General features: G+C 43.6%; 1 protein-coding gene across 2 annotated transcripts; it reads right to left on the bottom strand.

The window, feature by feature from the left end:
- Positions 1–1,387: 1,387 nt before the first annotated feature.
- On the bottom strand, positions 1,388–19,807 carry olfm1b (olfactomedin 1b). Of its 2 annotated transcripts, none has more exons than XM_040156519.1 (6): positions 19,267–19,807; positions 12,157–12,306; positions 11,251–11,406; positions 8,821–9,040; positions 4,125–4,231; positions 1,388–2,062 (listed from the first exon to the last, which is right to left on the bottom strand). In XM_040156519.1, the coding sequence occupies exons 1-6, from the start codon at positions 19,330–19,332 to the stop codon at positions 1,388–1,390; spliced, it is 1,374 nt and encodes a 457-aa protein (XP_040012453.1). In that variant the 5' UTR covers positions 19,333–19,807. The 2 variants fall into 2 exon arrangements, with proteins under 2 accessions (XP_040012453.1, XP_040012452.1); XM_040156518.1 differs by lacking the exon at positions 19,267–19,807 and adding an exon at positions 14,020–14,550.
- Between the last annotated feature and the right edge of the window lie 3,712 nt (positions 19,808–23,519).

Consider the following 23,519-nt stretch of genomic DNA (forward strand, 5'->3'; position numbering starts at 1 on the left):
TACATGACATGAGACAAGATAATCCTCTAAAAAAAACCAAAAAAAAACAAAAACTAAAAAAAAACTCTCCCTACTGCAGGCGCATGATGTGAATTGAAGACAGGAGGACAAGGTTTCCAGGATACAATACTTGATACATTCTGTCGTTTTTTTTTTTTTTCCTCAGAGAGATGTGAGTTAGATATATTCTTCCCACAAAGTCCAAATAAACAAATACAGAGGCAAAACCTTTGCCAACAGCTACAGCAATACAAGAACATTTGAAAAATAAAATGATTGCAAAGAAATAGAAATAAATAAAACAGGAATTCAACAGAAAGAAGCAGGAAAAAAAAGGAAAATCTTCGCAAATCCTCAAATCCCAAAGGTATTGTACCTTGTTCCCCCTCCCACCCCACCCCCCCTTTTATAGTATTATACAGTAAACGACATTCAGAAGAGCATACCGGAGTGATAGAAAACACTCATGCAAAGAAAGCCTTTTTCACACATAGTCACTAACACAGGAAAATCATCTCAAACAACAGCGCTGTCAACAGTCAGTGCCTTCAGGTCTTTTAGTGGATGTTGTTATTGTTGTTCGCTTTTTCTCTACAGACTTTTGAATTGCTACTGTATTTGATAAAAACGATATGACAGACTGCACCCATTAGGCTATCAAGTCTTCTGACTAGACTGACCTCCCACTTTTCTGTCTTGTCCATGGGACCTGGGGATCCAACAGTTTATTACCAACAGTCTTTGTTTCAGGATCGCCATTGACCAAAAGAAAAGTTCAGCTGGGAGGATTTCTGCAGAAGAACCGGAGCCACAGGAATGAGCTTAGGTTGATATTCCATTATATATATAAAAACAAAGGAAAAAAAAAGGCGTGATGTTCACTTTTTTTGGCATCTGTTCTTATTCTTTTTCATCTGATATATAGTCTACTTTTACAATCATTTTCTATGCGACAAACAATTAAAGAGTTCCATTCCAAAATAAAATATCTCCAAGAAAATGATGGCAGCTATTAATATAAAGTCTACTATGGGCAACTTTTAAACTCAGAATTCATATTAAGTCTTTTATTTACAAAACAGATCTGTTTTGATCTCTCATCTGTGACTTTGTGACATTAATTGATAAAGCACTTTTTTTCTATAACAAATATATCACATTTTGGAATGAAAGCCTTCAATTTTAGATTTTTTTTTTTCAGTATCATGTATATGCACATTCAATCCACTTTGCATTCACTGTTGATTCAGTCTCTCAGTAAAAGTTATTTGATATTACAAATAGAATGCTCTTGCCATTGAGTCTTTTTCTTTCACATGTATTTTTGTATATAGGGAGATCTCTAAACAGACAATATGTATTTATGTATGTAATCCATTTTCCTTGGTTACAGTTCTTCTGAGCGTATAACATGGAACAGTGTGACATTGTAAAGGACCTGGTGGCCATTGTTCCAAGCATAGAGGGCACGGTCACGCGGATTGTAGTCCAGCATGGAGATATGTGAGTACTTATTCTGGAAGGCAATGTCGATGTACTCGTAGGTAGAGGAGTTGGTGGAGTAGGCGTAGTAGACCTTGGTGCCCCCTGAGTAGCCGTTGGTGACGTAAAGCGTACCGCAGATCATGAAAGACTCCCCGGCACTCCTTTTGGGGTGGTTGGTGGTCCAGCTCTTGATGATCTGCAGCGTGTTGGGGTTGAGCTTGCTGATGACAATGTTGCCGGCATTCTGGTTGGTGGCGTAGACAGCCCACAGGCCTCCCTCGTCCACCATTAGGTCAATGTCAGAGTGGCCGCCCCAGGCGTAGTGATAAGCGTTGTTGAAGCCGGCGTAGTCAAGCTGCCGGGACTTGCTGATGGAAGAGGTGCGGAAGTCGAACTTGATGATGACGTGGCTCTGGAATTTGTTGAAGTAGATGGAGCCGTTGTAGACCACCTGACCTGTTCCTGACCACGGGTGGGGCAGCCGATGGGACGTGAAGTTGTCTGACGTCATGAAGTCCTGCATCGATCTGTACTCCCGCACGAAGCGGTTGTTATGGTAACCATCCATGTACCAGACCTAAACACCATGACGACAGAGAGAAAGAAAGAAGCATTAGGATCAAACACAGCAGTACTTCAGAGCTAGAAACCCTCTCATCATCATCGTTCGTCAGCGTGCCTTTGTGAATATCCCAATTTTGTATGCAGATCATACGCAGAATAAATCAAATCACACCGTCAACAAGCATCCCACTTAAGTTAAGAAACTTCCTCAGGGAGCCGACGAAGCTGAGATCCGGCAGCTTCTGAATACAAACAGTAAGGATGACAGCCGCAGGGTGGCATGAGCCGGGCCCCGCAGCGATAATGCCCATCATTCCAGATAAAAGGCCTGTCTCAGCTGCTTCGACCAAGCTTCCTGTTGGCCCCTGCGGTGATGGGCAGAAAGCTCTCATCGCGGAGCCGCTGGAGGCTGAAACACTTCCTCAGTCTCTGTGGGACTGAGACACCTGAAGCCCTTCCCCTACCTGCTTCCATGTGCTGCTGTGATTGACTTAAAAAACAATTCACTTCAAGGAATCAGGTCTCAAAGGGCACAGCAAAGAAAAAAAAAACCAAGGCCAGGAATCCAACAGATGAAAAGAAGTGGAGCAGGCCTGTCTGCTTTGTCAATTACACTTCATTCTTCCTTTTATTCTCTTTGATAATGCAGCACATAATGTGTCCTGATCAAAATGGATTGATTTCTACAAAAAGTTGTCTTTACCGTATGGTAATATAATCTTAGTCAGCATTAAGCCTTACCCTTGCTGCTGAGAATTTTTAAAAGAAAAATACACATTATACAGCCTGTGTTATCATGACAATTAGCCTTCAGGAAACAAAGTGCAAATTTACACAGCGACTGTACTGCATACTGCTGGGTCTTCTCAAATTTCTGTCCTTTTTCCTCCCATGTGATATTTGTCTCTTTTTAATGTGTCGCATAATGCGGGTGCACAAAGAGCATGTAAATGCTTAGCATACAAATGAGCTTTCTTTATTTTTCCAGCTCCCTCCCTTCCTTGTCCACTAGGCAGCTTCGTGTTAAAACCATATAGATTTATCCCTGGCATTTCACTTCACCGTGTTTGAGTGATGAAAGCAGACCCATTTATTCAACCCACAGAAGCCGTGCCCCGCAAAGGGAAGTCAGATGCAATCGGCTGATTAAAGGACAGTGACCCAATTAACACAGACGGTTACATTTCACAGTGAGAGTTGACCTTGATCACAGGTGAAGGTCATAGTTAAGGGCTGAAAAAATACGTTCAACGTTCTCGTGTCAGCATGCCCCAGCAGGGTGGAATTGCAAGATGGAAATCAAAAAACGTGGAGGTGGACAATACAACAGAAGAAAGTAGATAGAACTCACCAAATTGCTATATCTAATCAGAATATTGAAAAACCTAAAAGATCACCATTAACAGTGAATGGGAACTGTAAAGCAATAGTTTAACATTTTGGGAAATACACTTATTTGCCTTGTGGCTTCCTTGGTGAGGGGATCGATACCACTCTGTCCAGTTAGCCTAGCTTAGCAAAAGACTGGAAACAGGGGGAAACAGTAACAACAAAGTCCGCTTACTGGCACCTCTAAGGCTCACTAATTGAGGTTTTATGGGCAGTTATGTACAAGACTCTTTCTTGGCTGCGAGCATGGACTACCTGTTAGTTAGGTTTTTAAACAAACGAAAACATATTAAACAAATGAGACGTAACGTTTCAATTAGTGAGCTTTAGAGGTGCTTTTAGGATTTTTTTTTTTTTAACCTTTAAAACGAGCAGGGCTTGAAAATGAGCATGTTTTTAACAAAAAGGAACCAAACCTCTAATGTTAAATGCTGTCTAAACTCCAGCCGCAACACAACTCCTACCTCAATAAAATAAAAGACTCAGATTGGCCAAATTATGATTTAAAATCAGAAACTGTATGATCAAAAAATAAGTGAAAAAGAGTACAAGTGTGAGCAAAAATTCATTGTCAGCTTTTGGTACCGACAAGGGTTCAATACTCAGCCGCACAGAGAGATGAATTCAATATCATATTAGATGATTCCCATCCCTACCGTGAGACTACTGTGTGCAGCAGTACCTACCCGTGTATCTCCTTCAGGTGCCAGAGGGTCAGTCATCCAGGAACCGAACCTGGATCCGGACGTCTTGATGGTGATGGGATCACTGATGCCCGTCAGCTTGCCGCATGCTGCAAAGAAAGAAGTGAAATGGGAACATCTAGAGCATCACCCATTTGGGTACTTAGACTAGTCCACAATCTATTACAAGGGCTTCACTTTCATTTACTTTAAATCCAAATGAGTTTGCCTGAAGGATGAGGGAGTTGATGTCCAGCTTGTTGCTATGTCTCTGCCTCTCTCTTTGCGTGTACTGTACAGGAGGTGCTTATTATTCAGTTCACACATCGTAATGCCTGTTTAACTCTCTCTGTATGGATGTGTGACAAAGTGGGAGGGACAGGAAAGGGGAAGCCTCTGTGTATCCTGCTTCAGTGTGCGGCTTGTAAGCTGCTGCAGTGTTAATTAGTGTTGAATGAGGTGTTAATGTGAATTTTGACAAAAAACCAGCGCTGGGCTCCGCGTCCCTCCTGACTGAGAGCCGGTCAGACTAATATATCCGTTCTAATGAGCGCAGGAGGAAATGAGAGACACGATTTTACTAAATAACAATACTTCTCCACACTCGGCACTGCAGGGCATCCAGTCAGCTAGACGTAGGCCATTTTGAGGAGGATATTTCAGCAGGACAAAGTTCAATTAGATCATATAGAGTACATTTTTTCACATGATTGTAATGAATAGTTTCGATATGCCACTTTAAAGAATGAGACTGTGACTATGGCTCATTTTAGGTCCTCATTAGCATCTCTCTCTCATTAACCCCTCACTGTAACACTCTTCTTTCCTCTTTCTTTATATCCCCCTATCATCTCACCTGCTCCCCATTGTTGTGAAATGTCATTTTACTTTATAGTCAGAAAATCCAGATTTGGCTTTTGCTTCCTCTGCTGGTCTCATTCAGTTATCTGTCTCACTCCAGCTACTCTCGTGTCTTTCACGTGCGCAATGAAACTTGTGGTTTTGCATATCAATTGGAGCGTTTGTGTGCAACATATGTCGCGATCTGTGAGTACGTGTGGGCATCACACCTCAGCGGTGGCTGAGAGACAAACACATGGCCACATGAGCAGCGTCTACTCTTTCTAGTGGGGGTTGAGTCCCTTACATAACCCTCAGTCAGATTACAGACTGCAGTAATACACTGGCCATTGATTTATTTGTTTATTTTCTCTAATCATGCCTCTATCTATAGATGACAACTACTATTACAAGCTGCTGGGGAGCCAGCTGATGGATCTTTATTCTGGAGATGCACACAGGGTCTAATCCCCTTTTGGCCTAAATTTGCCCGGACGAAAGCAGAGGGTAAAGCAAATGCAAAACCTGATGGGACCTGGACCTCATATAACAAGAACAGCATCAGCCTTTACCCCAAAATGTGAAGATTTAGATATGGAATAAACACTCAACCGTGAGGTAGAGGAATATTTGTTTTTAAAAGATCATTTTGATTTATTTCAACTTATTTTTGTCGTTCTGTCTATAATTTTATTGGTACTGATAACACTGTGCTCACCAAAGTGAGATCTGGGAAGGCTGCACCTATGTTGTCCGTAGTCCGACAGGGCAAGAAACACGAGCGGTCAGATGATCATCAGTTATTTTCTGGATTAATCAGTTCATTGTTTTGTCTATAACATGTCAGAAAATAGTATAAAATTCCTGTTATAATTTCTCACAGGTGATGTGTTCAAATGTCTTGTTTTGTCTGACCAACAGTCCAAACCCCTCAGAAAGAATTTTTTTGTTGATCGACTCATTGATTAATTGAAAAAACCATTGCAGCTCTAGACGACAGCACAGAAAAAAAACGTGTGTGCACAAAAACGGCAAGTATAATGGGTCAAAATTGAATCAGGTCGGATCTGTAAGCTGTGGTGGATTTTTACAACGGACAGTGTGTATAATCATTTTGCTGTTCGTCTTCTTTTTCTCTTCCACATAAGTTTGGTAAACCTGCAGTAACTGCCACTTGTTTTGTCCAGCAGGTTTTTTTTTTTTTTGGTTTTTTTTTTACAATGAGTGATGGGGTCCTACGTGAACACCCTATTCCCTGCCACAGCTAGAACTGTTGTGGCCATTTCACCAGAGAGATTTCTGTTTTTCTCTGAGCTCTTGTCACTGGCTTGGAGTAGGTTGGGCTCAGTTGTAAAACGGTGACGTCACATACTCCTCTGCACCGTTCAGGATTCAGCAAAGGGTCGAATCAGACCGATGACAGTTGGTTTGGTCACTGTCAATCAAATCCGATCAAACCACACCCACACAGTCCAGATGAACCAAACTAGCTGAGTTTTGAGCATTAAACTCTTCATAAATACATGAAAATAATACCTTAAGATGTTTTTAAACTCACTATTGGCTTAGTTAGTTGAGAATGTTTAATGTTGTAGAGAAATACTTAAGATCTGAGACCAACTTTTCACGGGCTTTATAATCTGTTTTGTCGTCTGACAGCCGGTGTTTCCTCCCCAGTCAAGTTCCCAGATCTTAGCATTTAACTTGATGACTACAATGTATTGATTACTGTTAGCTATTAAACTACAAAAATAATATCTGAGTTGTAATAAAAGAATTATTCTTTACTAAAGAACAAGGAAGAGGGAAAATGAATGCAAAGAGAGAGGGCGAGGCTGTTTGCAATGAGAAAAACATGGATTCAGTGGCATTTGAACCTCACTCTATTATTATGCCTGTAATTCCATTTTCTACAGAGGAAATTTGAAGGGAAGAACAATGGTAGCAGAGCACGTAGCAGACGGCTTTGTGTGCCGCTACGACCTTCTTGCTCCGTTCATCAGTATTTTGGTGTGAAGGGCCGAGATTTGCTTAAAGCTCTTTGTGCCTCGCCACTACCGGGGCATGACACAGGGTGATTTATTCATTTGATTATTGCCCAGCAAGCTGGCATGTCCTGTTGATCGATGGCAATTGTGCCTCAACAGCCACTGGGCTGTTAGTCTCTCTGGCACAAAACAGCTTGAAGGACAGCTCTGCAGGGACCCTAGCTACTCTTTCACTTTTCCGACTCGCCTTCACTTTATCACTCTTTCTGCTGTCCCTTACCGCCCTCTATCTATTATTCAGTTCGCACGTTTCTCCTACCCTCTCTGTTTTTCCCTCTTTTTTTCCCGCTGTTGGTCTGCGGATGTCAATACGGCGAGTGACCTACACAAGTTTAATCTCAATAACGAGTGTGTACTGGAGTGTATTTGTGCACACTATGCATGAGCGCCTCCGCAGTCGTGTGAAGATGAAAGGACCGGCCTCCGTCTGTTCTGCCTGAGCCAGTCCCTCACTGGGCGACCTCACCTTTATATTGTCTGATCTCGCACACACGCACCAGAGTAACTTCCCTGCTCTCCTATCTGACGCAGTCTGACCACAGATGTGAAGAGACGCACGTGCACTGAACTGAGAGTGAAAACACGGACAAGACCCCTAAATCCAGTCCTCCAGGTAGTTGTAGCAGAGGTAGCCAGTATGAAAATCATTGTGCATGCATAGATAAAGAATGACACAAGTAGTGACTGGGGAGCTGAGCTTAGGTATCTGCTTTTTGGTCTCTATTTATTCAATTAAAATCCAATCACTGTGTCTCAACTAGAGTTCCAAAAAAGAACAGTAGGCACTTTAACCAGAAGCTTTTCCCAATTTCTTTCTGTCATTTTGCACAGTCAATAATTTGAAACAGGGACACAATATACCCATGATGTGCAGCATGTAAGTGTGTCCCTGCTGCTGCAATACATCTTAGTCACTGTAGTGTGGGTGTGCATCTATTAGCACTGTGGGCTGTGACAGAGGTGTGAAGAGACTGAGACGGAGGCCAAAAGGAAAGATGTGACGGCGATGGCAACTTGCAAACTGAGGAAGCTGCCAGCAGCTTTCTTCCTTTCTGTGCCATCCTCTGGTGTGAGTTTGTATGTGGAACTATGTAAAATGACTCATGCCTAATCATGTATTTTAATGTCCCATCAATTTCAGTCACAGGAGGCCGGTTTTCTGGGATGCTGCCATAGATTCATGCAGAATTCTACATTATAAAGAAAAATTGGGGCCAAACAAATACAAAAATTTAACAGGCGGCACTGCCATTAATAATTATGTTCTATGCCGGTTCCTCTTTCAATCAATGATTTATTCTATAAATGGTTATAAAATTGTGGGAAAAAAAAAGTCTGTATTCTCTGTAGTCTCAAGTTTGAGGGGCTGGAACCCAGAACATGTTTGGCTTTTTGACTGATAGATGGCTCGGACCCATTTAATCCATTATAGAATTGGAGCTGATCGATTTCCTATCAAACGACATGTAAACTAAACGGCAGTTCTATGAACCTTGCCCTCTTGGACAGCCCTCTCTTGGACCTCATTATTGTTTTACTCTGACAGTGTGAGACTATACCAGTAGCAAAGTCCCTTATTGGGCAAGCCCGTTTGGAACAGTGTAAATGGCGAGTATGATAAGAGACTGTGCAATATGCATTTGAGTGGTAGATGATTACAGCCACACATAATGTTTCTGTGATGTTCTGTATCATGTGAATATGCCTGGGGATCTCTTTCTGGCCAGTCACAACATACTGTATGTCAGTGGGAGTGTTTGTGCATGCATGTGTCTGAAACATAGTGTGTGCCAACGACTTTCTGTGCCTACCTAATTTTTGCATGCATGCTCGGAGTCTCTCCTCAAGATTTGACACTCTGCTGTGGAGCTCCTCGTAGTCATAGGCCCCCATCTCCTCCTGAAGTTCGCTTAGAACTGACGTCAGATTCTGGACCTCCTCCTTAAACTGCAATACCAATTTGGCATCGGCTTTGTACTCCTCCAACACTGGTATCAACGGTCTAAGCTCCTCCATTTTCGCTTTTATGGCCTGAAAGGATTAGAATAAGCTCGGTTGAGTGTCATGCGTGACAAAAAGGAGTCCCGCTGTCCATAAAAGGAAAAGAAATGAAAAAAAAAAAAAAAAAAAAACACCTGTCTGACCTGACTACTCTGACTCTATCCTGCCTATTCACTGACATGAAGACCCCCTGTTTGTGTCCATGTTCAGTGTTTGTGTGTGAAAAGCTGTGTTTTGTCTGTGCAGGTGTGTGTCTGAGCAAACAAACCCGGCAAATATTCTCCACCCGCTGGACAAGCAGAGCAGGTGGCCCCGTCCCGGCAGTGACCAGCCGTTAAAAAGCAAGCCCTCGGTACACCGACAACAATTGGGAAAGCTCTTTATTGGTCATCATCGTTTAAAATGCAACATCGTATTAAGGGTTACATGCTTTTACATGTCACACACAACAAAGTGTCTCGAGTTTTTACGTCTATAGTTTTACGTATAGATTTGTTGATTAACCAAATATGCATAGACAAAAGCCAAAGAAAATAAAATGAATAACAGCAATTAATAATAATAATAGTAGTAATGATAATAATAATAGTAGTAATGATAATAATAATAATAATAATAATAATAATAATAATAATAGTAATAATAAATGTATTTACTTTTGAAAAAAGCTTTTAGATGGAAAACTTTGACAGCAGTAACATGCAGGAAGAGATCAGTGGTGGGTTGGTCTGGGAGAGGGGTGGGGTTTCTTAGTCTTAATGGTGCTAAAGATAAATTAACTGTTTGACGCCCAAATGCTCTCAGTACTGTGGCCCAGTTCAGGGGAATCTGGAATTGACCTGCCTCTTCTTCCCTGTGGCTCTCTTTACATGTCTTAAAGTTAGCCCTGCAAGCAAGAAAATGACAAAACCGTTGACAGGGGCTAGAGCTTGCTAACCTATCTAACAGACACACAAACAAACGAATGCACACACACTTAGTATATGCACTTAGACAAGTTACAGAGTATTGCACACATGCACTGAATGTGGCGTTGGTTGCGTGAGGTTTTCGAGCATGCGTAGATGACAGGATCACACAGACGTATCGGTGCAGGTAAAATGACACAGACACTGTAGATGCTTTAGATTCAGAGTGCTAAAGGTGGGAATACAGGTACACTGAAACAATGCATTTGTGTGAATGACTGCAAAAAGGGCTGGGTATCGACCTTCAGTCACTTTTTGTTACTGTCCAAACTATGTCCGTAGCACAGAGTGACAAAACCTTTGAAGTACTCAAAGGTGGCATTGAACGTCTCGTCAAATTCGTAATTTCGTCCACTTTTTCTCTGGTGAAATAGTTACTGACTTAAATAAAACCTTTCACAGTTTTACTTGGGCTATCTCAGGCCAACTTTTGTTGCAGAGCTGAAGTTTTTTGATTGATTAGTCGATCAACAGCAAGATAAATCTCAACTTTTTTGAGAGCTGTTAAAATGTTAACTATAAAGTAATTTTCCGAGCAAAATTTGATTTGGTGACATAGCCGTGGGCTTTAAGAAACTTTGATAGGTACTTTTCACTTTTTCCTGACATTTTGTATAAAGTTAATCAAGAAAATAATCTACATCTTACTTTATAATGATCGTTAATAATCGATAATAATCGTTACCTGCAGACCCACTTTTTTTAGGTTTTATAAGGGAAAAAGGTTAAATGTCACTCGATACCCCGTCCTACTTGCATAAGATTTGTTCAAAATGACGTTACTTTGATTGGACAGTAAACCCTCTCGGAAAAACTCCTTGGAGGGTTTTGTTTCTATTATATACTTACAAGCATGTGTGTCCCATGTGCAGAGATCTTGGTGTCACTGTACAAGGTTACACTTTAAGTGTCTACAACATTTCACCATTATGTGGTCATTGTGATAAACATTAAATGTTTTAATAAATCTCCTTATTTGACTTAGGATTGATTTAGGATTCCTTCACATGGTTTTTTAAAAGTGAGTCGGAGTGAAATAATAATATGAAACTTGCTGTTGAGTTTATTTATCCAATAATTTACCCTCTTCAACTATGCATGCGTTATGAATTTCTTGGTATATGGTATGGTGGTTTAGGAAAGTGAACAATCTCCGCAGTGGGACCACACAAACACTAAATGGGTGAGGCTGTGTTTAATGGGCTGCAGAGCAGCCATGAATGTTTTGACAGAATGGCGGCTGGGTCAATGGCTCGAGATATGGCTCCGTACCTTGTATTGCTTGGCGATGTTCTGCTTGTGGTTCTCCTCCACCTGCCTGAACTTAGTTTCCAGACCACGGAGCTGGACCTCCATCTTTTCCACATACTGCAGGTCCCTCTGGGTCCGCTGGTCCAGCACCTGGATGGACTGGGTCATGTTCTGGACCTGGAGTGCCATGTGGACACATTGGTCAGTGCAAATAAATAAATAAATCTCTGTTTCTCATGTTAGAAAAACCAGGACGAGAAGTAGAGAAAAATTCAACAGAGTTTCAATATGTTCTTTTGGCTTGGCATTCTTCTAGCAGTTATTCACTAACTCTGACATCAGGCCAACTAGACAGGGGGCCTCAGACACATGGTGTAACTGTAGAACGCATACTGTTAAGACATTTGGTTTCTCCAAAACTGCTGTGGTTCAAAAACTCCATAAACTTGGCTCGTCTTCTGTTTATTAAAGAGAGATCTGTTGATGTCTGTATTTTTTTTTGGCAGCTTATGTGAATCAGCCAGCTAGTCTGTATTATTTGGGGATTATCTCCATCCTTAAATGAAAAGGGTTTCGTGATAAATGTGCTTAAAGGTTCCTTTTATGTAAATGAGGTTAGTCTTAGCTTCCAGTCTCTGGGTGTTTCGCTGGGTCGCATCATTAGATGTGTTGCTTTGGAAGTGTGTGGGACAATAGAAACCCAGTGACTGAGTTTATAGCTGCCTCCCATGATGCCTGTTGGGTTTCCAGGGAGCTCATTATAGAATGATCCCTATTCTTGTCCAATGGGCAGAGCTGATTAGAAGACCACAAACATGGGTAAGCCTAAATGTGTGTGTGCAAGTGTCTTTGTCTTTGTGTACTCTGAGCACTGTATGACTTTGATTGCTGGGGTCATGTGTTGCTTAAGAGTCAAGCGGCAATTACCTTCTCTAACAGCTGCCTCAGTTGTTTGGTGCGGGCGTCCCGTGAACACATGGACTGCTGGGGCGCCACCACAGTGCAGACACACCTTCCCTCACTATCCTGGGCTGAACTGTACACCTGCCACGATTCCTCTGGGTTTGCTGGCAACACCTGAGGACAAAGGAGTGGATAAATAGAGGAAAAGGGGCAGCTGGGGGGGCGGTGGACCAAAGCGCGAGAGGCAAAGGAAAACAAGCTCAGACTAAGACAGCAAAAGACAACAGGTGGACATATCCCTGTGTTTGGTCATGTCTTACAGGCCTTAAACATGTCATAGACAAAGAGGATGCCTCGCTGCCATTGGCACTTTGAGTGCGTTTTGCCTGCTAAATGCCAAAACTGTGTTGCATATTTCACCATCTGCACAAAAACAAACCACCAGGCTCCAGCTGTTTTGCACCATCATACTGTTTATTTTAAAGCCACCCAGGGGTAGCTACACACATTATTCAATGGGCTGGGTGTGTGTGTGAAAGCTCGGAGTGTAAAATGTGACGTTTTTGATGCAGGAGGAGAGGGTCCCGCCTACCCGCCTAGACCCCAACCCCTCGAGACGCAACTCCAGTTATTAATCTGCTGATTGGATAGGACTAAGTAAGTGACTTTGACAAATATATCCATCACTGCATCAGCAACTGGGCAGACCTGCTGATTGACTCAATTAGTGAGAAGGACTTGACTTCACAAAATCCAAGAGGAGCAATCACAGTGACTGTTAGCCAGCCGCACTGTTCCCTACCACAGGATGTGCTGACAAGACAAAGAAAATCACTATCAAGCACCTGCCTCGATATCTCAGTGTTTCTCTGGAACGCTTGCTCCCTACTATTACAATGGTCGCTCACCAAAAGGATTAAAGAAAATGTCACAAGACCTACTGACGTAAAAATGCTTGAATCTTCTCAAGAATCTTGAAACAAACAGTACATTCAGGATAACTGAGTGAACATCACTCCACTGGGTCCTCTGCTACCACTATTTATGTATTTATTCGCCCTCGGCATCCATTGTTTCCACATTTCAGTGCTAACCTCCACTTGAGAGAGCGCGCTCCTGGCATTCTCCTGGCACAGAGGCAGCCAAGAATCTGCCAGGGGGGTCTGAAGGAGAGACATGGACACGCGTCGGGTGGACTCTGTACCAGCACCTTGGCTTTGGCGGTCTCCCATTCACAGGGACAGTTGAGAGGAGGAATGAGGACTCCCGCTGCTTCATGGGGTAAAAATAACACAGCTATAATTTCCTGCGATCTTCCCTGATCTCTAATTTATCTCAATGCCAAAAATAAATAAATAAATAAATAAATTGTATATGTGTGTATATATATATATATATATATATATATATATATATATATATATATATATATATACACACATACACACACACACACACACACATATTTACATACACATACACATATATCTACATATATCTACATACATATATATTATATCTATATATAGATATAGATATAGATATAATATACATATAGCCAACATATAACTTTCCACCTAGTGCAGGCTACTCATATCGGCAGAGGCAGCAGCTGGATCAACCATCACACGCAGGAGGAAGGTTTCTACGATGCCTCTTCAAGTCCTCCTTACTTTTGCATGAGCCCCGCAATCGCATCGCGTTGGCAGAATTTCTCCCCCTTAGGTGTGAATCAAACGCCCTCAAAATCGCACCCTACGGTGCCTATCCTCGAACCGCACGGGCCAGTTCGATAGCAACAGTAGACATTCATTCCGAAAAAGAAAAAAAGATAAAAAGAAAAAAACCCAACCAGCCGCGGGAAATATGCGAAACTTGCCCACTTACTCCTGTGCTCCGGTCTGGATATCCTCCCTGTGCCGCCGTGAGCTTGGTAGTATTGAGCCCCACCAGAGAGGGGAGGGTCTGCGACATCCAGTTGGTAATCATCGCCATGGTGCTGAGCACGACGCCGATCTTCAGCAAAGGCACCGACATCTTTGCGCTCTGCGTGGACTTTCTTTAAGCCGTCTTCATTCTACAGACTCCAGCGAGGAACAAGGGAGGCGAGTCATGTTGCCCAGAGCAGACTGATGTTTCACCCGGGACTCCGGCTCTGCTGGTCTCTTTTTGGACATCTCCAACGAAGCCCTGGCGGCGAACGAGACGGACGCGGTGAGGACGACCGAAACTGGAAAGGTCGGGACCGGCAGCACTTGCTCCAGCGGAGGACAGAAAATGAAAGGGGGGGAGGTGAAACCGAGAGCGGCTGCCGGAAACGTCCCCTTGGATGGCTCCTCTACCTGCGGTGTCCCGCACACTGCTGCCTCTCCGGCTCACCGTAACTGTTTCGTTCACGCCCGACGGTCCGCCTCCTGCCTCGGTGCGCTCTGTGATTAAGTGCCACTGACTGCACGCACAAGGCTGCTCCAACTGGATGACGGGGGTGGGGGGTGGGAGGAGGAGGTACCACGGATCCGTCTGTATCGCCAGACGCAATGATGTCAGCCAGGTTGGGGTCCGCTGACGGTGATATCTCGGGTTGCGCCCGAGTCGCCCGTAGCTGCCCGACGTCCCGAGAGGGAATGACAGTGAGCAGGCGAGGGGTCGGCCGACACCGGTGCCGACGGTGACCCCGAAACAAGAGCGGGCTCCCCTTGCGGACCTCCTGCACGGTAAAACCGGGCTCCACAGTTAAAAAGGAAAACCACCACAGCGGGGGACCAGCTCACACGTCGAGATCGACACGAAACACGCGCGTGGAAAATGTCGCGCTGCAATGACAGTGGGTCGGCGGGACTCAGAAAACGTTTTCTGTGTTTCAGTGATGGGATACCGGTTGATGCCTTCAGCTCGAACTGAGGATCAGCTTTTAATTCGTGTGACTCTGGCGCCATCGTGTAGCTGATCTTTGGCGTTGCTGAAATCAGAGGCGGAGGGTTTTTTATAACGCGAGGAAGAGGCAGACGACATGCAATAAAATTATATTTTTTAAGATAAAAAAGCTTCTCGTCATTTTTTTTTTTTTTTTGGCTTTTCAGTATATAATTCTCCTGTTCATGCCCACATTTTACAGTCATTGGGACTAAAACCTTGCAGTTGCATTACCAAGCGTGGTCAGAAATCTTTGGGGATCTTTCACTGCAGGATAGTTTATTTTAACAGGATTAATAGTCTGTGTTCAGAAATGACAAATAATCCCTATCCCCAAATGATCCCTAACAAATAATTCATTTGCCCACATCGACAGGCCTGTGGGCAAATACTCCAGCCTATGGGCTAAATTGCAGTACTGCAAGATACATGAGGTCCCCAGAATAGCAAGAGTGGATCTGTGTCCACAGTTATTTCTGTCAGATCCGTAATGCATTTTTCTGGTCAACTCCGAGAAGGCAGGACGGTCGGAGCTCACTGCACCTCCATTTTTCCCTCCACCTCCCTCTATTTTTCCTGCCTCTCTTATCTCTCCCGCTCATCCGTGACCTTTTGAAGTGAGAGCTCACTGGAGCGACGCTCCCGCAGAATAGTGCGTAGCATCAAATCGAGGTCAGCTCACCGCCGTGCACTGCTGTCCGGCCCAGTCTGGTCTCGTGTAACGTGGTGCACTTCAGTCCAGCACAGCGGCCTCTAATGACATAGCTTTCGAATGGGAACGACTGGTTTTCCAAGCTCCACAGCGGTGGATCCCATTCAGTTTCAATACGGCTGAAAGAAATCATTTTAAAAAGTTTGGGTCCCACCTCTAATATTAAGGGCTCAGTATTTAACACACCAGCATCAGGAGAGATGCCACAGGTGTGCTAATAAAAGATGACTGACTCAGGGAACAAATCAATCATTCATTCAGTCATCAGCCAGTCAGTCTGTTTATCAAGAGGGATTTATAGAGAGATTTGTAAGTGAAAACACTGCTCTGTTATCAGAATTGCACTACGCAGGCGCAAGGATCGAAAAAGGGGGGATTTACAATTGTCTGCAAGATCTCAAATGTGTTGACATGGTAAAAGCAACACCTGCGCGGAGATCAGTCATGGAGTCTGATGCAATAGTCCTGCACAAATAAGAATTTATCAAATTTGATGGCAGTTTTTCTGAGAATGTGGCTTGTGGAGTTGTGCTGTACAGGCATGGCTTTGATGTCATTTCACTTTGTGACGTGAGACGCAAGTTCAACTTAAGGTCTAAGTGAAGGGTGTAGATGTACCTGGAGAGACAAACAAGAAGGCAAATCTTACAATATAACTCAGTATATTAAAAAAAAAAAAAACCAAAGAATGACCAGTAAACATCCAACAGATGCAACATTAAAGCTGCATGAAAATAGTATTTCTGGCTGGGCTATTTTTACTGCATTGTAATATAGTGGACAGGTGTTTAGACTGTATGTATACAATAGGATAACCACACTGTAAAACTCAGTATACAATGTAATAAATGCTCATGAAGTAGCGAAAAATCCCTTTTCCAGCCTGCAGGTGCACTGCAAAATGCACCATATCTCCACCTAATCCGCTTCTTCTCGTTACCCCCCCGTCCGCTCCGTCGCTCAACCAACCATACTGAATAATAAATAGTTTCAACCCGGGCTGCCAATCACACCACGCATATTGCAATTCAGCTCAACTCCTCTCAACTCTCAGCTTCTCACATAAAACCAGATTGATTCTTTTCTTAGTTTCATACATTAAAAAATCCTATACTCTTTCAAAATATTCCATTGCTGGAACCCTAATAAGTTAAACGTGAGTAGCATAGATGTGGACATAGATTTAGTTGTTTTATGTGAATTAGAAAAATTGGCACTTTTTTTTTTCATAAAAATCCACACACTAATTTAAAAAAAATCATATTCTTAATTGTGCGTGCATACAAATCTAAAGCCTTAACATGAGCAGATGTTGTGCAGCATTTCTCTGCACGGTAGTTCTTTGTAGGCTGAGCTAGGATATGTAGGTTGCCTGGTGTCAAAGGGGCGGCTACAGCAGGGCCATCTGTTATGTCAGGTGTCAGAGAGTTGCTTTAGGATGTGGGCCTGCAGCCATGGCGGAGCCTCTAGGTGAGGAACTGATGCCGCTCTGGCTGCTTACTTATTCTCCTCTGTGCGAACAGCGGGCGGGCGCCAAATCCTTCAGCAGAGGGGACAGAGGTGAATGACTGCGGGCAGAATTATAGAGGAGATTGTGCCACTGATCAGGCCTCTCCCCGCTCCCTGCGGCCACATGTTAAGAAGAGAGCGGCAGCTGCCCCACGCGGCCTGAAGCTACGACTTCTGAGGCAAGGTGGTAAATGTGGTCATTAAGAGGGCATTGTTGTTCAACATCCAAGTTTGAGGCCATATTGCCTGAATGGCTTTTTTCAGATGAGTAATCTGGCAATAAAAGGCTCTCTAGATTTCTGCCGCTAGACACACCTCTCACTTTTTATATCTGTCTTCAAACAGCGAAGAAATGTGGGGAGGCCTGGGCTTCCCACGGTGAAATGTATTCTATTTCTCTATAGCAGGGGCATTATAAATAGAGCCTGTTGGTGTAGCTTGTGTTTCTTTTCTCCTGGCGGGGAGTAGGCAGGCAAGCTGCGGGCTAATATCGACTTACCTTCAAGCAGATGACACACACGCCCAGGCCATCGGAGAAATACTGTCACTGTAACGTGGGCCCTGAACTGCACTGTGCGGGAACCGTACCGACTTGTCAAGAAACCCAAAGCACAATGCGCTCTGCTTTTTCCGCTCCCCTCTGACTGATGGCTTCCATCAGCCAGTGCAAAAGGCCCCATTGTTCGATCGTGTCAGCATTTTTTTTTTGTGCACTCTGCTGCTGCGCCGTGTGTCCCGTTCACATTCTAGAGTACACATTTGATGCTTCAGTGTAGAAGAGATAAAGTGGCAAGCAGTGATAATTGCGTGTAAGGTTACAGCTTTGATCAATTTGCAAATCAAATGCCAAATGAATGTCAAAGCCAAGCTGTTGCTCTATGAATAAAAAATGTTGTGCTCACGGCACGCTGACATATGTCATAAATTGGGGGAAATCAATTGCTGGCATATTCCTGTCAAGGCAATATCACGTCAATATTTTTTTCTAACACACTGGTTATCAGGGCCGGCAGGCTCTGCTGCAGCCTACTTCCACTACACATTTTATTGAGTATGTCTTGGGGTAGAGTATATCACGGATACACCGGGAATAGACATAAATTACCAATTACCAACCAGAATTGGATTCACCGGACAGTGAAGCCTGTGAAATATGACTGTCTGTTGAGGCAAGGGCAATTAAATCATCAAATTCTTCAATCCAGTGGTGGCAGTGCTGTGCAGTAAATAGATTCAAAGCCTACTGTTTGAAAAAAAAAAGGCAGCAGTTTAATGCAACAGTTACTATTATGTCTGTTGCTGCAAATGGCCTTTTAGAAAACAGGAAGTAATTAGTAGTTCCAGTGAGGAATCACAGAGATGCATTTTAGTGACCGGTAATTTTGTTTACTACTGAGCTGTGTGGCTTTACATTGCTGGACTAGATGTAGCCCCCCCCCCTCCCCTCACACAGGCAACAGTAAGTCACACTGTGGTCATTGAGCATGCTCAAAACACCCTCTGTGAGACACTGCATTTGATTGTTGAGCCCTGGAGAGCAGCAGCCCATAATCTGCCATAACAATGGCCTTTCAAAAAAAATAAAAAATAAAATAAACAAGCACAAAAAGGAAGATACGGGCAACATATTTTATCAGAATAACCTTGCATCCGATTACTCTGACTGTCTGCTAATGAGGAAATTGATAGATGGTGCAATATGCCCCCCTATATCTGGCCCGCTTGACAGCCCCGGCGCTGGAGAGACGGAGTGGGGCTCCGGTGGATCTCCTCCGCGCCCGTCAAGCAAAACGCATTCACATCGTGTAATCCCGCCCGTTAATCTGTTTAAGAGGGGTAGAGGGCCAATTCACCGGGGGCTCTTTATACGAGGTAACCGGGTAATCTCTAAGCGGATCTGGAGCCAATTAACCGCGTCTTCTGGCTTTTGACAGAGGAGGCGGAAAATGGCGTTAAAACACAAAAACAAAAAGCAAAACAAAAAAAACAAAAAAACCTACTTGGGTGAGTTCTGTGCCCATGAAGATGAGGAGAATCAGAGTCAGGAGCTTGCTCGCAGGCTGCATCTCTTGCCTCCGGTGTGTGTGTGGACCAGCGGTCTCACATGCAGATCGAGTCCCTTCGCGTCCCCCCCTCGCACAGCGGTCCTTCCCTCCTTTCGCTCTCTCTTTTTCCTCTCGTCTCGAAAGTCGCTCGGTTGCTTTTTAAATTGCAACTGTGTCCCCTCAGCAGCCTCGGAGCAGAAAGCGACGGATCTGTTTCACGGAGCCGTCTCTGTGCATATTCATCTCACACCCGGGAGCCTGTCTCTCGGAGCCTCTCCCCTCGGTCTCTCCGCGGCCGCGCTTATTCGTCGCTGCGACAGACGGCGGGGGACATCGGGCTGAAGACGCGCAGGCACCGTCGTGTGAACGGCCACGGACCTTCCCTCTGATTTCGCCAAAAGTTTAGCTCCCCGCCTCAAGCCGCCGCGTAGGCTCTCGACGAGAAAGCGAGAGTGACGGCGCTGTACATGGTGCTGAAAACGGAAGTTGCATCGCCGCGAGAGGGAGATTTAAATGCGCGAGCGTACAGGAAGGAGACCAGCTTTCCAGGAGCGTTTTCTGTCAGTTAGTGTTTCATACAGAGAGAGAGAGGGGGAAAAACAAACAAAACCAAAAAAAACTCTGCCCAATCAACCTCCATCCTTTATGGGTTTGGATTTGTTCTTTCACTGAATCCATTTCCCAATGAACAATAGTTTCAGCCTTGGCTGCGTGAAAGTACAGGATAAAGCAGCACTGTATAGGCCCACGATCCCTGTATTTTAGCCCTCGCTCCTTCACTACTCAGTGAAATCCCTCTGTGAAGATTTCGAGGAGGCCTTTTTGATTAATGGATTCATATTGTATCCACTCAGTGAACAGATCAATTCTGTTTTCTCTAAATTTTATTTCCTAACTAGAAGGTCTAAGTGCTATTTCAAAATCTTCCCAAACACAGCCAGGAATAGAATTATGGGTACTTACTTCTTTAATTATGCATTATTTGGCCCTAAAAATCTCCCACTTTAAACATGATGAGTCTAAAAATATGGGAATCGGCCTGTACAATGCCCACCCCATGTACACTTTTAATTGTTGAATTTAGGGCTGAAACTAATGATTATTTTCTTGATTATCCTGCTAATTTCTTTGTCTATAAAATGTCAGAAAATAATGAAAAATACCCGTCAAGTCCCACCCACTTACTATCATGCGTGACAAAGACAAGCATCGACTCCTGACTATTCAGTCAACAAAATAGTTGCCTATTATTTTCCTAATAAATCAATCGATTAGTGGAGTAATTGTACCAGCTTTAGTGAATATAACTGGAGAAGGTTTCCAGGGAGACTACAGAGATCAGTGTCCTTAATGGAAGCTACGCCCCTGCTCCAGGGTTAAGGAGATTAGTTTGATCTAAAACACACTGGATCCATACAGGTGAATTTTAATAATTTTGCCCGATTAGACCACCTCTCGTGTAGACCAAGCTTGATTGACACCTCCCTGACCTTCCTGTTAACTTTGCAGCACCTGCATGGGGCGGGAAAAATGACATCTTTCTGTCAATGCTATATCTGTTGTGTGTGTGTGTGCGTGTGTTAGTATCGCAGTATGCTTTAAGCCTAGACCAACGTAGAAGACTACTTTGATACTTAGGCTGTCTGTTTCTGTGTGGGCAGTATAGTACTTATCCCACTGTGAATATCAACAATAGGCTCTTAATTGGTTTTCATGTGGTTCTGAAGCTGCCCGTGACTATCTGAACCACATTACTCCCTAATAGCCCAGTGGCCTGTAGATGGACTCAGAGCTGGAATGAATGGAATCGGGGGGAGTTCATATCTGTACTCTCTAATGTGGACTCAGATTTTGGCTGTTTGTCTGCTCACCTGAGAGAACTAATACAGGGTCAGACTGAGAAGAAGTTTAGGCGAGAAGCCTCATCAGATTGTGGGATGATTTTCAGGACGATGAGTTAAAGCGCACAACACCTGCTTCCTATACAGCTTCCATGATGCTTTCCATCAGACTCGCAATCGGAATGTGTGCAGGCCATGGGCTGCACGGGGCGGGCACGCGCACGCACATCTGAATGCATGTGTTTTAGCGGGCTACTAGCAGTGCTAGTAACTGAGTTTCAGCTCACTCAATGAGGATTTGATTATGGGCAGGGGAATGAGAGCTGTGAGTAATGAAAGGGGAATGCTCCGGACATGAAGAGGAACATTTGTTTGTCGGCAGGAGCCCTTCCCTGCGTGCTGTTACACAGCCCACACACTGCACTGCAGTAGACACATCTCACTGGCACTTTGGCCAGTATTAAAGTTTGTCTTGAAAGCATGAAGTCACAATGGATACCACTAAGCAAAACAGAGCCTTTAATCATGCCTGACGAAATGTTTGTTATTGAAGAGGCAGAGTTGCAGAGAACCGAAAAGCACTGTAGATGTGTGTTTGTTTGTCTTTGTTTGGTTGGGGCTTGTGTGTGAGAGAAGACACCAAGCTCCAGTTAGATTAATTAGCGGTTCCTGGCGTATTTTTACCTTGCAGTTTTTGCAAAAACATAAAAAAATAAAAAAAAAAAAAGTGCGTGAGGTGAGGACACGATAATGTGTCTCGTCTACTCATGCGGGTAGAGAGATGTTCACCGCTGCCCTCGTCACGATCAAGTGATGATGGAAAAACAATCAAAGATTCCGAATGTCAACAAAGGAAACAGGAGATGATGGAGCACCACTGTGATTTGGAAGAATTCGATTAAAAAGCTGTTCAAACAGACCAGAGCTGAGTGGGAATGTTGATTTAATGTGGCTGCTTATATATGGATATTTCTCCTCAAGATTTATTTCCTGCCCACTGAGCTCAAAATGCAAATAGTTGGATTGTCTTGTTTGCATGCAGATGTATGTAAAATGTCTTCGTCGCAGGCGCATTGGAGGGGAAGTCACTGAGGGAAATGCATGTGCTACATTCACGCTCTGAGAAGTTGCATTGACTTTGTGAGATGACTGATACGGATTATACACTCCCCTCAAACCCTCACCCTTGGCTCAAACTTTATTTATTTATTTTTTTTGACACCTCTCTCTCACTCTCTTTACTTCTTTAGGTGCTTGCGGAATTAAATGAAAAGCCAAGATTTGGCATAGTTATCCAAGTTTCACAGAAAAATTGATTAAGCTTCCAAAATTTGACCTCATTTGAGAAAGGCCCAGTTCTTTCTTTGGTTGAGTTCTTTTCTTCTTCACAGTTAGGGTTTGCTGGTACAGTGTCTATTTGTGTGTGTGTGTGTGTGAAAGAGAGAGGGAGCGAGACAGAAAACTGAGCAAAAGAGCACCAGTTTAAATTTAGGTACTAATAGAATATGTGTCTTTCCTCTCAGGCACGCAGCCCTTACTTCTCCCTTTCATCACTTTCTCTCCCTGTGCTCTCTGCAGACTTGATGCCACAGATAACTATTAAATATATGTTTTACGCTTCTGTTATGTCTCAGTAATGTTCTGTTCATTTAGTCTGCTGTGGACCTGGTCTGGCTTGGTCCAGGACCTTTCTGCGCTCACAGAGAGATCTTCATAAAAGTATGATTAAATAGCCCCCCTGTGTGCTGATCTTGAGTCTGTATTAATGTATTGGATAATCACTCTATCAGCATTCAGCCTTAAGACCTTGGGAGGGAAAAGGAGAGAGTGTCCCAGTGTTGTAACGGAGAATGAGAAAGAAGCAGAAGAGGAACTGGAAGAAAAAAAGCAAGAGAGTGTGAGAGAATTGAGGTAAGGGAACAGACATAAAAGATCTATCCATCTATACAAATGACAAGTAGTAATGTTTGTCAGTTTTAGAAGCTCTGAATAGAGCCAACCTCAGTGAAACAATAAATTGCACTTATTTTTTGTACTTGAGTACTGGCACAAATTCTGGATTCCTGCAGTGGAAAAAAAAAAAGTGTGGTTTGATGAATAGGTTTCCACTCATTTGTCTACATCTGGACAGATTAATGTTTTGTTTTGTTTTTTTAAAAAAGGCCTTTGATGCTCAATGTCACTTACCAGTGATACAGACAGCAGTCTGCTGTGAAACATTAGAGCCAATGATCGCTCTACATGATTGCATACCAGCTGAGAGATATTAGACCGTGTTTACAGCATCAGGTGGGCCCAGCGAGGCGAGGTGTTTGCCTAGCGGTGCTCCCATGCTGCAGGATGGTAATGTTGCTAGACACGCTTGCT

Source organism: Xiphias gladius, chromosome 20 (assembly GCF_016859285.1).
Source record: "Xiphias gladius isolate SHS-SW01 ecotype Sanya breed wild chromosome 20, ASM1685928v1, whole genome shotgun sequence".
In the NCBI taxonomy this organism is placed as follows: Eukaryota; Metazoa; Chordata; class Actinopteri; order Istiophoriformes; family Xiphiidae; genus Xiphias; species Xiphias gladius.

Excerpts from the sequence above, each read along its gene's own strand:
- olfm1b (XM_040156518.1), bottom strand. The coding sequence starts at position 14,169 with ATGTCGGTGCCTTTGCTGAAGATCGGCGTCGTGCTCAGCACCATGGCG. Across the intron at positions 11,407-12,156 it reads TGAGGCAGCTGTTAGAGAAG|GTCCAGAACATGACCCAGTC; the intron begins GTAATTGCCGCT and ends ATGGCACTCCAG. Across the intron at positions 4,232-8,820 it reads AGCATGCATGCAAAAATTAG|CATGCGGCAAGCTGACGGGC; the intron begins GTAGGCACAGAA and ends CTTTCTTTGCAG.